We start from the raw sequence: 15,655 nt of genomic DNA on the forward strand, positions 1-15,655 counted from the left end.
GGCAGGACCCGTACCCTGATGAAAAGGCAAGGCGTGTGGAAGGCATCTCTGAATGCACACTGATGCTCTGCTGAGTTCTCACGGCTATTTATTTGCCAGAGGAAAATGAGGTTTCCTGCCTACGGGTTCTAAAGATGCAGATTCCCAATGCAAATGAATACGTCTGGACCGGTGGACACGGCAGCAGAGCTGCACAGAGAGTTCTCCTAAGCCTTCATTTTAGGGCAGCGAATGCGGTGCTGAAACATTGATAATCTGCTACTTTCCAACAGTGTAGCTCTGCAGGGACTCCACCGTGACTCTTCTCAGTGGCATGATGTTTTGGGAGGACTCAAGCCAGTGTGGCCGCCTGTGTCATGACAGTGAATAAAAGAGGGATAGGGTCTGTCTGGGTTTGGAGGAAATTCTCGCTGAAACGAAACTAAATCTGTAGATGTTGATGGTGAACAAATGATACCGAGGGGCATTCAACTCTCCTTTTTATGTTTGTTTCCCTGAGTTATTTTTAGTATTACAGACAGTTTCCAGTTAAAAATGGGTTGGGTTCTGAAAGTTCATTTGTAATTTGGCTGTTTAGATTTTGGAACATACTTTCCCTATAAAAAAACAATGTTATAAATGGTGATGAGATTCCCAGGCTAGTTCTCCAAAGCCTATTTAACCCATAATGTAGCTGAAATACTGTCCTTCTGCAATGAAAAAAAAAATTGTTTAATTGCAACATGAGTAATTAAATGAAACAGGGAAAACCATTAAAACTGAATAAGAAGTAGATTTATGTTCATCTTGAATGATGCTGTTTGCAGGAAACCTAATTTAATTTAAGAAGAGCCCTTTCCAAGGGCTTTTTGGGGAATGGCACGGGATTTGTCCTCTTAAGGAGAAATAGCCAGGACTCTGTCTGATCTGCAGCTACTGAATATTTGCATCCTACAACTGGCTCTCTTTCTTGATTTTAGGCTCATCAGAAAGTCTTCCGCTCTAAATTTCTTTTCTCGTGTGGATTCTCACAGGGAGAGAGTCACTGCACGAAGTCCATGAAAGTGGTCTCCTCGGGGTGGATTTTTGATTCTGAATCAGTAGGTTAGCATCTGCCCTTGTGAATGTCCCGGGAACAGCAGTGTCGCAGACCCACCAACTCTGGGGCAGTGACGGGATCAAGCGTTGGAGCCTTTAGGACTGAGGTCCAAGTCCTGGCTAGTATCCTACAAGGTTCCCTGCGGGCCAGCTGCACTGCCTTCTCCCTGGCAATACAATCCTCGCCAGGTGTCTCCTTTCAGGCCTCCCTAGGCAGCTCTTGGTGTGGACGGCATGTGTGTCACCCAGGTGTGTATAAGTCACAACTGTCCCCTGTTGATTCTGTCTACCAGGCCACGTAGATTGATTGACTGATTGATCAGATTGATCCTATTCCTTCTGTCTGAGGCACGCGAGCCTTGGCCAGAAGCTAGAGGGTGAATAACTGTGTTTAAACAAGTGTGCTGGCAACACTGGGGGGCATATGGCAAAAATGACCACAAGTGCTTCCCATCCTTGCATGCCTGCCCCTTCGCAATGTGGTGTAGCACCTTCTAGCCAGAGGCAGGGTTTTTTTTTTTGCCCACACCTTGAATCTGGCTTGGGCATGTGACTGCTTTGGCCAATAGGATTTTAGCAAATGTGCCTCAAGCAGAGGCTAGAAAGGCACTTGTGCACCAAGCCTTGCCCTTTAGCTGCTCCCGGCGGCCTGAGACCCTCATGTGAACACGCCTGCGACAGCTGTGTGGAGGATGACAGGCCACGCAAAGAACGGAGACACCTTGGCTGACAGTCCACTAAGCACAGATGTGTGAGTGAGGCCATCCTAGATCATCCACCAGCCACTAGCCACCGTGCAGCTGACCACAGACAAAGGAGAGAGCCCAGCAGGGATCAGCCGAGCCCGCCCAGCCCAGAACTGGCAACCAGCCCACAGAACTGGGATGGTTTTAAGCCACTAAATTTTGGGGTGCTTGTTATGCAGCAGAAGCTAACTTATATACCCTACTGGCTCCAGTCAAGCACATCTTTTCACAACCTTCCTTTGGAATCCACAGCTACCTTTCATCCAGACTATGGCTCATCCCTTACAAACATGGGAATTTATATAACCTTCTCCCCTCTTTTTGCCCCCTTAATCAGAAATCTAAGAAATCGAGCCACTCAGGTCTACCCTCCCCAAACTGTAGGCTTTGACATGGATGCTTGGTCAATCATGACATTTTTCAATTTTGCATACACTTTGTGACCAACGGATGGGTTTTTAAATTTATTTATTTATGGCTGTGTTGGGTCTTCGTTTCTGTGCGAGGGCTTTCTCTAGCTGCGGCAAGCGGGGGCCACTCTTCATCGCGGTGCGCGGGTCTCTCACTATCGCGACCTCTCTTGTTGCGGAGCACAGGCTCCAGACGCGCAGGCTCAGTAGTTGTGGCTCACGGGCCCAGTTGCTCCGCGGCATGTGGGATCTTCCCAGACCAGGGCTCGAACCCATGTCCCCTGCATTGGCAGGCAGATTCTCAACCGCTGCGCCACCAGGGAAGCCCAATGGATGGGTTTTTTAAGTCAATGAAGATACAACCCAAACTGTGGCTGCCACTTAAACTGCAGGTCAAACCCATTAGCTGGGCACGAACATGCACAAGTTGTCTTATGATGCATTATCAGTGCCTGATAATGTATCACAAGGGAGATCACAAATTCTCATTCATGGGGCAAGAAAGAGCCTTCTAGAGAGAAGCACGCACAGTCTGGAAATGCGCTACAAACGGGGCTTGAGTGATTTTCCCAACTGAGCCCACTCAGTAGCCTTTGGTTTTCAATGTGAATACAAGAGGAAAGAGAGGTCTGCTTCTCACTTTGTGCAAAAGCCGCCTTTATCCATTCTTGGACCCCCCAGAATCACAGGAGAGGGGGGGACCCCGCTGCATGGGGCCTTGTGGTCATTCACATGATTCTCCATAGAAACCCCAGATCATCTCCCCCAAGAGGAACAATTCTCCAAAGAATTTAGGATGCACGAGGAAGACATTGTCTCCAGGGTCGTTGCTATGATGACAGACATTCCCCTTGAAAGCCCCAAATGCCCATAAATGTCAAAAATCTGGGTGTTTGGTGCCCTGAGGATGGAGCCTGCAGATTCCATGGCCCCTTTTGGTTTTCCCTGGGCCTGTGACACGGGCTAAGTTTCTCTCTTCCCGGCCCAGATTTATTTTCAAGGGCTTAGCTTCGGGGAACGATGGGAATGTTTCAGCTCCCATCAGGGAATGAGTGCTCCTGACCACAAGGAGAAAAAGCCCCCAATACATTTCACAGACATTGGCGAGGATTCTGCAAAGTCCATTCTTTCAAGAACAAAATTGTATTTTATGAAGCTGTCCCTTTTCTGTTTCATCTGTCAAGCAGGTTTGCTGAGAATAATTTAAATTTCATGCAGCAGCAACTGCAGGGCAGCGGTGTTTCCTTTCCATCCCATAAACAGGCCTGGCTGCCGAGTCTCATTTCTGCTTCTCAGCAGCACCCCCCCCCCCTTCAGCCATGACCACCTGGAGCCCAGAGTGCCGGGCTCGGGGGTGGGGGTGGGAACATCCAGTGAGCTTCCCTTTAGCCTACTGGCTCCAACCAACAGGTGGACTGGTCTCCCCCAAATGTATGGATATTTGGTTGGACCCAGTCTCTGATTTACCTTTTTAAAATTAACTTTTATTGAGTGTTTAACAAGTGAGGTACTGTTCTATGCTTTTCTACGCATATTAATTTAACCAATCCTCACAACATTTCCATGAGAAACATACTATTATCATTCCCATCTTATAGACAAAGAAACTGAGGCTTAGAGACTTACTCAGCTCCTACATGGCAGAGGTAAGATTCAAACCCAGTTCTGTTTGACTCAAGGGCTTGAAGCTCTAACCAGCTGTGCCATGTTGAATCGACATAATCCTTGGCCTAAATTTTTCTGCGTATAACACAAGATGTATACATATATATATATATATATATATATATATATACCCATTTTCTTGCCAAAATTCAGTGTTTGCTGCCAGCTAGGTGGATGAGAGGATGGGAAAAGTTACTATAACAATGCTGCAGTATTGGCTACCATGATGAATGCACTGTGCCAGGCAGCCTGGGGTGGGGAAAGGAGCCAGTCCAGGCCGGTTCTTTTTCTCACTCCCTGAGTGACCTCTGCAAGTCTTTCTTTCTCCAGGTCTCACCCTTCTTTTTTTTTTTTTCTTTTTTTAAACATTAGGTTCTGGTTTCTTTTTTTAAAAAAAATAATTAATTAATTAATTAATTTTATTTTTGGCTGCGTTGGGTTTTCGTTGCTGCGCGTGGGCTTTCTCTAGTTGTGGCGAGTGGGGGCTACTCTTCGTTGCGGTGCGTGGGCTTCTCGTTGCGGTGGCTTCTCTTGTTGCGGAGCACGGGCTCCAGGCACGTGGGCTTCAGTAGTTGTGGCTCGCAGGCTCTAGAGCGCAGGCTCAGTAGTTGTGGCGCACGGGCTTAGTTGCTCTGCGGTATGTGGGATCTTCCCGGACCAGGGCTCAAACCCGTGTCCCCTGCATTGGCAGGCAGATTCTTAACCACTGAGCCACCAGGGAAGTCCTAAGTCTCACTCTTCTGATCTACAAAATAGAGGGGCTGGGTGGCATGGCTATTCTACTCCTCCTGGGCTCTGGGAATTTGTGTCCTAGAGGATCAAGAGCTGGTCTAGGCCCCAGGGAAGCAGTTTATTGGTCTGAGCAATGAGAGAGTGTGTGTGTGGTGTGTGTGTGTGTGTGTGTGTGTGTGTGTATGTGTGTGGGTTCATCTGGCCAGGCCCTCCTCATGCCTCAGTGGCCCAGGAGTCTGTGCTCGTCCAATTGGCCTTTTGGCCTTTCATCTAAAACATGCAAGAAATCCTCAGGCCCCAGAAAAAGGAAGAAGCCAAAAGATCAACTCAGGCCTGAAGGCAGCAGTGACAGAAAGACTTGTCATTGCTTCCCTAACTAGCTGCTGGGAGCATAGCCAGCCCCCCGCCCTGGAGATGCCCGCAGCCCCCAGAGCATGTGACGCTCAGCCTGCTCCACGCCCAGCCCACTGGGGATGCTAAGGCCTGACGGTGTTGACACGTTACCTTGCTGCCGACCTTTCCCTGAGTCCTCAGGGGCGGCTCGCGCTCACATGGGGCACTAGACTCTTCAACGAGGAAGCCAGGCCAGTACATTCAAGCAGCCTTTACTACACGCGGGGCAGCAGGAACACACAAAAGGAAGAGGAACACACAGCCCTGCTCCTGGCTTCCATGCAGCTCGCTGTCTCCCCCAGTCTTCCACCAGAGGGGGGGCCTTGGCCCTGTGTGGATACTGGGCTTTCTTGGAGGAAAGGGCCCATGGCTGACAAAGGCTTTAACACACCTCCCCTCCGTCATCTATCACCAGGTGGTGCTGACTCAGCTTCAGTTTGAGGCCCGCTAGATGCCCTCTTCCCTCCAGCCCATCTTGCTGCCGTGTCACCTTGGTCATGTCACAAGGTCAGCTTGAGGCCTAACCACTCACAAACCCAATTCCTCTCCCCGCCTGCTTGGGGCCTAGCTCCTGTTTCTTATCTGAAGACTTACCTTTTCCTCTTGGTGAGGCCAGCAATGATCACCTTTCCTTACAGGGGCATGGCCTTGTCCCATAGGCCTCCTCTGGGTGACTGTGACAATGGTGATGACGATAGGGCCTCTATAGGACTTACTGTGTGCCGGGCTTGGCTCTGTTCTGAGCACTTTACTCGAGTTTTAACTCACACAATCCTCACAACAGCTCTGACGGCAGGTACTACCACCTACTCCCGTGTTACAGAAGTGAGGCCCAGAGAGGTTCGGTAAGTCATCCAGGGTCACTCAGCAAGCACGGGATAGAATGGAATTCAAATCTAGGCAGTCTGGCTCCAAAGTCTGTCTTTATCCACTCCATGAAGGTGCCTCTGTCCACAACCTCAGTGGGAGAGACATTCTCAAGTCATTTGTCCAGGCCACAGATTCGTTATATTCTGGCCCGTGAGCTCCCCGAGGGCGAGAGCCTGCCCTTGGCTGCTCAAAAGACGCAACTTGTTGACCGGGGGAACCGCAGATACCTCCGTTTGGCCTGCCTGTCACTTGATGTGGTCCCCGTGTAGGGTTAGACAAATAGGCTGGGGACAGGCGTCTGGGGGGTTGGCAGCTAGGCCAGAAGGGCAGAAAGGCACCACGGCCCAAGTTCAACCACAGTGCCCTGGATGGAAGACACTGCTGCCTGCCGTCCTTCCTGCGTCCACACAGCCGGTTCTCCTGAGCACCCCGAAGAATCCAGGGCGCAATCAGGCACCTCTGCTTGACGGGACAAGCCCCTGCAGGTGTGAAACTGGGCTGCAGGTGGCTATGGGGGCAGGTGTGCTGAGGAGCGGGCTGTCCTCACAGGCATGAACTTTCAGCCCCTGTCCCTCCCAGCCGCTCAGCTCAGTCCTTGCCCAGCTGTTGTTTTCTGTCTGACGCTGGGTTCCTTTCCTCCCATGTGCTGTGGTTTGGAGCCCAGCCAGTTAGAAATGATGAATATTGAGCTGCTTGGGAGCAAAGCCGGAGCTGCGTGGGCAGGGCGGGCCCTCGCCGAGAGGCCTCGCCACTTCCCTTGCTTGGCGGGGCCCAAGCCCCTGAGGCACAGCCTGACACCGTCCCTAAAAAGGCCTCCATCCTTGAGAGGGCAGAAACCATAAAGTGGGCTCCCAGGTCCAGCTCCTCTCTCTCCACCTGGAGCCCCCAGCAGTCAGCTCCAGAAGCTGCCATCCTCCAGATGGCCAACAGCTGGCCTAGCTGAGTGGCTGCCAGATGTGGCCGGCGGGGCAGCCGGCTGGGTCCAATGGGCAGAGGTCAATGCCTCGGAGCAGTGCTGGGGGCTGGCACCCGGGAAGGAGTGTGTTTGGCTGGTCTGGGGGGTATCATGCCCAAATCACCCTCCATCTCCTCTCCCCCGTCCAACATTCCTTCCCTCCCCACCTCAGTGAGGTGGTGTTTTCATAACAGGAAAATAAAATCAATAAGGCACTGCAGAAGACGTCAGTGCACTCCGAGCTGGCCTCCAATAGCTCCATTGTCTTGGGCCTTGGCCGGCAGCACTTGCAGTTATTAATGGGAAACGGGGCTGAAAGGGAGTTTTGAAAATCACCGAGACAAAGGCGCGGCACACCTGGAGCGCGACTTTCCAACACCACGGCCGCCTCACAATGGCTGGGGCTGGGGCTCCCTGACCTTTAACTTCTCCCGCAACTTTTATGAAAGCAGAAAAGAAAAGACTAGACAAACACACACACACACACACACACACACACACACACACACACATGCACGCACGCACGCGCGCGCACGCTGGCCCTGAGATGCTGAGATCGCCCCTAGGAGGCGGCTCTGAATGGCTGGCAGAGGCAGTGGCCTGCAGAGCCCCTGCCGGTCCAGGAGACAGGATGGCAATGAAAGGGCTTCCTGCCACCGGCCTGGGTCCCCCTGTCCCTCAGGGGCTCTGAGCAGCGTGAGGGGGTCCAGCTCGTCCGGAAGCTAAGCAGGAGCCTTGGCGACATTTTCATTTTGATATCGCGGTTGGTAAAACAGACTGCTTTCTGCTGTCGTTCCCCGGGCTGTAACCGCCTCCAGAAGACGGGGAATGACCTGGAACTAACACCCCTGAGGCCTGGGTCCCCGAGGAGGGTCCACCGTGGACCTGCTCCCGCAGACTCGGTGTGCCTCCATATACTCAACTGCAAGGCGGGTGACAAAAGTACTGATGTCATGGGGTTGTCTGAGGCTTGGAGGAGACAGTGACGTGAGTGTTCTCAGTACTAATACTGGTTAACAAGTAGCAGATTTATGACCACTTATGACCAGTATCTTCTTCCAAACCCAAGTAACCGGTGCCCCAGGGGGATTGTCTGGTTTACAGGCACCTAGTTAGGAAACCTGTACTGCCGACCTGGAGTTTCATGGTCATTTCACTGGTTAAATGCCCTTCATCAGCATGGCAGAGGACAACGCATGGCCACCTGCTCGTCTTCCCATGTTAGTCACAGAGAGAGGCTTTATGGCAAATAAAACCACGTGCACTTTAACTTAAATAAGTGCCCGGCGCAGCTCCAGGGCTGCCTGCACTCTGGAGAAGGCAGCGTCCAGGGAATGGGCTGCGGAGCTGGCTCAGGGCTTGGGGGGAAGCAGGCCCCTCTGCCCGGCTCCTGCTCACAGCGGACGCCAGGGAGGTCTTACCTTGGTGGTGACGGCGGAGGCAGAGCTGGCCACGAGGCTGGGGATGGCCTCGCTGCTGCCGGTGGTGCAGGGCGCGGGGGCCGTGGCGGGTGTGGGCAGCCGGGAGGGCACCCCGGGTAGTGGCAGGAGGCCGGGCCGGGCGCTGAGGCTGCTGGCTGTGCCGCCACCCGCCCCGGTGGTGGCACTGCAGATGCTGGTGGTCCCATGCGTCCCGTTGGCACTCCACTCGCGGCGGTCCCAGCCCACCCGGTAATCTCTTTCGAAGCGGCTGTGGTGCCGGGACATCTCGGTGGGCCGCAGCTGCTCCTCACGTGGAAACAGAGGCCGGACCTGCTGGCACAGAGTGGAGAGGAGGGCGATTTAGACCAACGGCAGCCCTGCCAGGACCCGAGGAGGGCAGCAACGGCTTTCAGCGTCCATTAAGCGCCTTCTCTATGCGCAAGAAAAGGGCTCTCAAACCTTAGCTCATTTCATATTCACAGCAAGCCCACAGAGCATGCCTCATTAGCCCCATCACAGACGAGGAATAAATGACTTGTCCGGGATCACGTGGCAAAAGTATAGTCAACGAGATTTGAACCCAGTCACAGATTAAAGTAATCCTTCCTGGTCGGGAGCATCACGTTGCCCTGGAAGATGCAGATGTACGCCTTCTAATTATGCCTTGGGATTTTATCCCTCCATCCCCACTGTGAAAACAAGATCCCGTGGACCCCCCAGGCTGCGTTTTCCTCAACCCTACGATGGGGTGAGAGCAGCCACGTCTGTAGACTCACTTTGTGGTGAACAAGGCCCTTGACATAGACCTCATTTGATCCTTGGAGTGGCCTGTGAGGTGGCAGGGTCACCCCCACTTTATGGACCAGTGAGCTCATTAAGAGTAAGTGATTCCCTCGAGGTGAGAAAACTAGAAGATGAGAAAGTGGCCGGGATCTCCAGCCTCCAGACCATGGCTCAGTATACGACTCAAGTCTGAGAAGGTTGTTAAGCCTCCGGGACTTGAGAGTTTTCTTTCATAACCTACAAATCCGTTGCTGGCACCAGAGCCCCCCCCTGCTCCCTGGCCTCTGTCAACCAGACCATCTCCCACACAACTTTCCCGAATATCCGAACATAAGGCCCTCAGTGTTGTCATGGAGACCTAGACACACCAGATACTCCGAGGGCCTCCTGCATCATCGGGGATCATATGTTGCTCAGCACGACAGTGACTTGCCTGGCTCCCTGCCAGCCACCCTCAGTCAGGAAGGATGTAAAGATACAGGAGAGGCTGTCTCAGTCGGAGCGGCCTCAGCAAGGCAGAGGCAGAGGCAGAGGGGAGAACATAGGCAGTGCCGGGGCACCGATGGGGGTGAGTGTGGGGTCTGCCTGCACTTCACATCCCCAGCCCTGCCCCGGCTCAGGCACAAGGGATGTGGTCATCTGTGACTCTTTTCCGTTCTCCACCCACCTCCTGTCTGGGGTGTGAGCTCCTGGAGGTCAGGGACAGCTCCTGGATCACTTTCCTATCCCATCAGTCCAGCTCGGCCTGGGGACTCCGGAATTGTTGGCTAGTGAACTGACCAGTTTATTTTTAAAATGTCTATTAAGCCTGATCCTAGTCTGGTCTTGGCACATCCAGAACTAGTGGCCAACTTCTAGCGCCACGGAGCCAGAGCCAGGGTCAGCCCAACCCGGGTTGTGGCTGGCGGGGCCCTGGCAGCCACTGTCCCTTCCCTCGGCACTGTCCCCTCTTGCTGGGCACACGACCCCGAGGCCTGGGCTCAGCCTGCAGGCCTACCTGAAGCAGAGCTGACCGTAACCTCTTAAGTTGGATGGTGGGTTCACTGCTTATTTCATCACTATGCTTCACGGCTTACACAATGCCACAAAAATTGTTTTTTCATCTATTCAATATTAATATCATAACAATAAAAATAAATATCCCTTTGATCACCCTCACAAACTTTTCCGAGCGAGGTTCTCGGGAGAGATGTCTACACTTGGCTCTGGTCACCTTCCCTCCTCCAGGTCACACTGCAATCTGCTCCCGTGTGGCTCTCCCTCTGGCCACTCCTAGGGGGGCGGTTCTCATCGAGGTCAAGAAGGACCTGCTCGTTCCATTCAGTGGGACATGGATGGCCGTGTCTTCCTTGAACCCCCCCTCCACTTGGTGTGGTTGATGTCCTTCTGGAAAGCTCCTCTCTGCAGTTTCTGTGACGTCGTGCTCTCTCACTTTTTCTCCTTCCTCTGCTCCTCCTTCTCAGTCTGCATTGCAGGCTCCTCTCTCTCAGCTCTTGCTTGAGGGCCCCTACTTCCTGCCCTTTGTTCATCCTACCCGCTCTCCCTGGATGACCTTATTCAGCTCTCACCTCTTTACTGAAGACTCCCAAGGCCACGTTTCCAGCTCCCTCCCTCTCCTTGTACCACGCCCACCATCCTACTGCCTGAAGGTACCTAAACCTCGTAGTCCCTAAATAAACTCATTGTTCTTTGCCCAAACACGCATTCTCAGGAATTCCCTCTCTCTGAGAAAGCCGCATGTCCCCATGTCCATCCCCATATTTCACAGCGGGGTCTTTGCGTCTGTTGCTCTAGCTGTTTTTCAGATCTGCTCTCCTCCATCTGCACATCCATCCCAAATCGAGTCTCCCACGTGGATTATCTCAATGGGTCCTCTGCCCCCAGCTTCACCCTTCTTTGTCCATCCTCCACCAACTACCCTAATGGCTTTTTTTTTTTTAACATCTTTATTGGAGTATAATTGCTTTACAATGGTGTGTTAGTTTCTGCTTTATTACAAAGTGAATTAGTTATACATGTACATATGTCCCCATATCTCTTCCCTCTTGCATCTCCCTCCCTCCCACCCTCCCTATCCCACCCCTCTAGGTGGTCACAAAGCACCGAGCTGATCTCCCTGTGCTATGCGGCTGCTTCCCACTAGCTATCTATTTTACGTTCGGTAGTGTATATAGGTCCATGCCACTCTCTCACTTTGTCCCAGCTTACCCTTGCCCTTATGGCTTTTTAAAGCACAGGTCTGGTCACCATCCTCTCCTCTCCTGCTTTAAACCCTATCCTTCAGAATACGATCCAGACTCCTCAGGGTGGCCCAGAGGACACTTGAGCATCTGGGCTGGCTCACTTTTCTAGCATCACGGTTCACTCTTCCCACCCCAGAGGCGATGCCCGGCCATTCCAACGCCGTACAGTTTCTGAGGGCATCGCGCCCTCTCTCACCGTGGAGACAAGCCCCCCCTGCTCCTCTGCCAGAACTGGCTTCCCCCTCCCCCTGGCTAAGTCCTGTGTGTCAGTTATGACCCAACTCAGGCACTGACTCTTCTCAGAGGTTGCATTGACCCTCACCCCCACCCCAGGTCAGGTGAGAGGCGCTCCTCTGTCCCCCTGAACATCTGTACCCACCATCATCCCAGCATCCATAGATGGCTGTTGTACGTTTACTACCTTCAGAGTAAACTCCAGGCTTATTTTCTCTGTAATCCTAGCACCTAGCAATGTCTGGCATAGAAGGGTGTTCATGAAATGTTTGCTGAATGAACAAACACATGTTTATTCCTTCTTAATTGCTCAATGTTTCAGGAAGGGACAAACACATTTGTGTAAAGGGAGAACCTCAGACACAAACACCTTGAGTCTTCCAGCTGGAAATTCTGTGTAGGCACTGGAGTTAGGAAATGTCCTACCTTTCTAGGAAATCAGAACTGGAGTCTCTAAGGACAGCTCTGAAAGGAGAATCTATGTGCCCAGGGTCAGCTGGACCCCAGAGCTTAGACTCTGGTCTCCTGAGATTCACCTGCCTAGGCAGGGCTCTGGTTAACTACCAGTCCCCCCCGGGGTGACTGCTTCCCTAGGTTGGATCCTAAGTGGGGCAGAGATGATGCTTCCAAGTTCAAAACACTGTGTCCTCTTTCTGCTCAGCCAGAAGACCCGTCCAGCCTCCCTTGTAGTTAGGTTGGGATCATGCACCTGAATTCAGGCAGACAGAATAAGTGGGGAGGGGCCCTTTAAAAACATCCTGTATGATCCTGTGGTTCTCTCTCCTTGCCGTGGCAACCTCAGAGGCCATATCTCCCAGCTGGTGCAGCGATCTGACGGGAGAGGGTTGTTCCCGCAGCGCTGGGCTTGGCACGATTGGGACATAAAGCTTTATCGTGCTAAGGCACTGAGATTGGCAGTTTGTTGCCTAAAAGTCTAGTCTAGCCTGGTTGATACACGAAATCAGCCCCTACATTCCTACAAAACAACACAACCTCACATATTGTCAAGGAACCATCTCCTTCCAGCTGGTGAGGATGGAGATGAGGAGGGCTGGCATTCAGGTGGCCAGCAACCCTGCGCCCCTGAGACGTGCCCAGAGGTGGCAGAGTGTGCTTGGGATCAGGTCAGAGGGGCCTCCTTGGCTCCAAGGACACCACTGATGCCGATCATACCTCTCAGCTCGCTGCCTTGGGCTGGGCCGCCTGCTGGACCACGCTGTGGTTCCCTCTTCCTCACAGCCCCGGTGTGTGGCAGGAAAGCTGGCCCAGCAGCTGCACCTGTGGGGGTCCCCACCCCGCTGCTCATCCCTTCAAGTCTCCTGAAAACGCCGGAGAGGAGATGGAAACTCAGGCAGCTGGAGGCCACACAATCTGGTCTCAGCCTCATTAAGTGTATCCAAAAAAAAAGGTCAACTATTTGCATGGCAGGTTTGGGTTCAACTTCATTCCTCAGTTTAATTTCCCCTTTCAAACGGATCGAAAGGAGAGTGCTGCCTGGTGTACCCTGGTGAGACGGCAGAGTGCCAGCACCAGAGGTGGCCACGTCAGTACTTCCTGCTGGGCTGTGGCCCCTGTGCCCACACGTGCATCCCGGGCGGTGGTGGGAGAGGCATCAGGAAGTGCTCACTGGGGTGGGAGGAGGCCCCCAGCGCACAAGGCATCTCAGACGAGACTGGTCAAGCAATCACAGACAAGACATGTAGAAACGCTTCCTTGTCACGGCGCACACCTGGTAGGCGGCCTATGAACTGGCAGAGCCTGGCTCGGGGCCCGGCACCGAGAGAGGAGGGAGTCTGGCCGCAGTCATTCCCGAGCGTGTGGGGCTGTTTACCAGGAATCAGGGCTTGCACCTGGGTGGGGTTAGTGTGTGGCCAGCACCTTTTCAATTCCATGCACATGTGTGAAGAAAGAGCTCTAGGGTCTAGAAAATCCTATATTTGTGGGTGGAGGCAGGTCAGGCCAAGGTCCAGGGTAGAGATGTTTCGGGGCAGGTCCTGGGTTAAATCTGAAAAGTCGCCCAGAGGTGGGAGTTTTGCGTGTGAGACTTGGCTCTGGCCTCTGGGATCCTGAGTGGCAAAACTGTTTCTCCACCACGAGTGCTGTCCTCTGCACCATCCCAGGGATGCTGGGCTGACAGAGAGGAGGGGATACCCCTGGGGCGGGGGGAACCCCATTTTTCCTTGCCTGAAGCCACATGCCTCCCAGTTGCTAAAATGCACGCACCTCCACCATCTCACGTGGTGGCCCCCTGTGCAGACACCTGGGTTTCCACTTTTCAGAGCCAGACCCGGATCCAGAGAGGCTGAGCCTGGGCCCAGTGCACCTCTCGGGAAGCCGGTCCCAGCCCCTGGTTCCCAGTTCCTTCTCTCTGTACACACCTCTCCTCACCCCGGGGAGAGTGAGGGGAGCAGAGGCCCTGCCTGCAGAATCACAGCAAATGTGAAGAACGGGGTGAGCACGTCACTCTGGGTTGCTCCTGATGGGCCAGAGTGCTGCTGTGAATGCACAACCATTGTTCCTGCACCACCCCTCCCCCACCCCCGCCCTGCCCCCGTCTCCCCGTTCAGAGCCTCAACACACACGGGCACACCCTGAGCCTAAGGACAGAGTCCCCCCCAGCACCCCAGAAATGCAGCAGGGCCACACTGACCAGCTCCAGGGAGAATCACGACCGTCAAGCCCAGCTACCTCAAAGCTGAGATGATCCCTTGGAAGCGTTACAGAGGCCACCCTGGTGTGCCCGGTTGCATCCCCGTACCCCGTGAGGACGGCCTTCTTTGTCCAGGGCTCCTCTCCAGGAGAGAGTGGAGGGTCTGTTCTTGCCGCCTCCAATCCTGCAGGATGGGGTGCCAGCTCCCGTGGGGGCTCACCTGCTCACCAGAAAGGGTGTGTGCTCCCCTGGGAGGGGCCTTGGCCTGGGACCTCCACCCACAAGCTTCACCCTTGGGCTTCCCTTCCATCCGGAGTGAATGGAAGTTGGAAGTCGGCGTCCCTGCCTACTGGGCACTGGGGACAATTCCTCAATGTGGCCAGCACCACTAGAGCACCAGGTGTGCAGGGACACAGGAGGGACCACCCGGTCCCCAGGTTCTTTCGATTCCCTTGGAGGAGTCGGCCGGGTTGCTACCTGGGATGAAAACCAAATGACAAAGCTGCCCCAGCCCCTGACTTCCAGCTCCTACCCCAAGCCTCCGCCCACTGCCTGTCCCTGGAACCCTTATCTCCCTGCCTCTCTCCTTCTCTGTGCTCCTGATGCCCAGATAGAAAACATGTCTGGGGCCTCCAGTCTGCACCCATCTTCCCTTGTCTTAGTTTTGCTGCAGCTGCTGAAAAGGAGTAATTCCACCTGTCTGGAATTTGATCCAAAGTTTTAGGTGTTGTTTATTTTATTTTTACATTTTCTATGCTGTGGTTAGGTTACCTCTATAATGATGGAAAAGTTAATGTCTCTACTTCGGAGTTGTATAAGAAATAGTCCGGTACTATGGAGCCTACCCTATGCGTCCTCCCCCGCTGGGAAATATGGGCTCCACCCCAGTCGGTGCCTGGTTTAAGGTCCAGTTCAGACTCTGGAAAACATGCATAGAGCTGAACCCTTCCATGCTCAATGCTCCTGTCCGACCCCGAGAGCTGGTCAGACCCCTGGTGTTCGGCACCTCTCTGGCCCTGTGCACAAGCTGGCCATTGAGCTGTTGGATTTCGAGGCCTCTCTGCAAAGGGGCCCACACTCCTTGTTCTGTTCGGGGAAGCCATACCTAACTATCTGCCTGAGTCCAAGTGCTGGGCCTGGCCCCTCTGCTCTGCCAGCTCAGCCCTCGGTGACCACTCCAGGACTCAACCTGGGGCCCCTGGGCAGTGGAAAGAGAGCCAGGTAGAGAGTCAAGAGGGTTAAGTTCGACCCCCAGCACTACCCCTTACTAGCCCCAGGAACTCGGGGATGCTGCAGGTTATTCATCTGGAAAGCGGGGATGGACAGCGCTACCCGCCCCCAGGGCCTCTGCGAGGACCAAACTGTAAATCCTGTAAGCCCTCTGCACACGGGGAAAAGCCCTATCACTGGGTAACGAGCAGATCTGAGTTACAGGGCAGAAAAGGACAGGCCTGCAACTCCAAGGCCAACAGCAAC

General features: G+C 53.6%; 1 protein-coding gene across 5 annotated transcripts in view; it reads right to left on the reverse strand.

The window, feature by feature from the left end:
* The window catches only part of KLHL29 (kelch like family member 29), a 311,682-nt gene that overhangs the window by 135,053 nt on the left and 160,974 nt on the right, over positions 1-15,655 (reverse strand). For 4 of the 5 annotated variants that reach the window (XM_082427458.1, XM_082427456.1, XM_082427454.1 and 1 more), the window contains one exon: positions 8,270-8,599. In XM_082427458.1, the coding sequence (XP_082283584.1) occupies positions 8,270-8,554 (285 nt within the window). In that variant the 5' untranslated portion in view covers positions 8,555-8,599. Of the gene's footprint in view, positions 1-8,269; positions 8,603-15,655 lie in introns of all 5 variants that reach the window. The other variant, XM_082427457.1, reaches the window with a different exon arrangement.

This window comes from Balaenoptera physalus (assembly GCF_965194825.1).
Source record: "Balaenoptera physalus genome assembly, chromosome: 15".
Classification (NCBI taxonomy): Eukaryota; Metazoa; Chordata; class Mammalia; order Artiodactyla; family Balaenopteridae; genus Balaenoptera; species Balaenoptera physalus.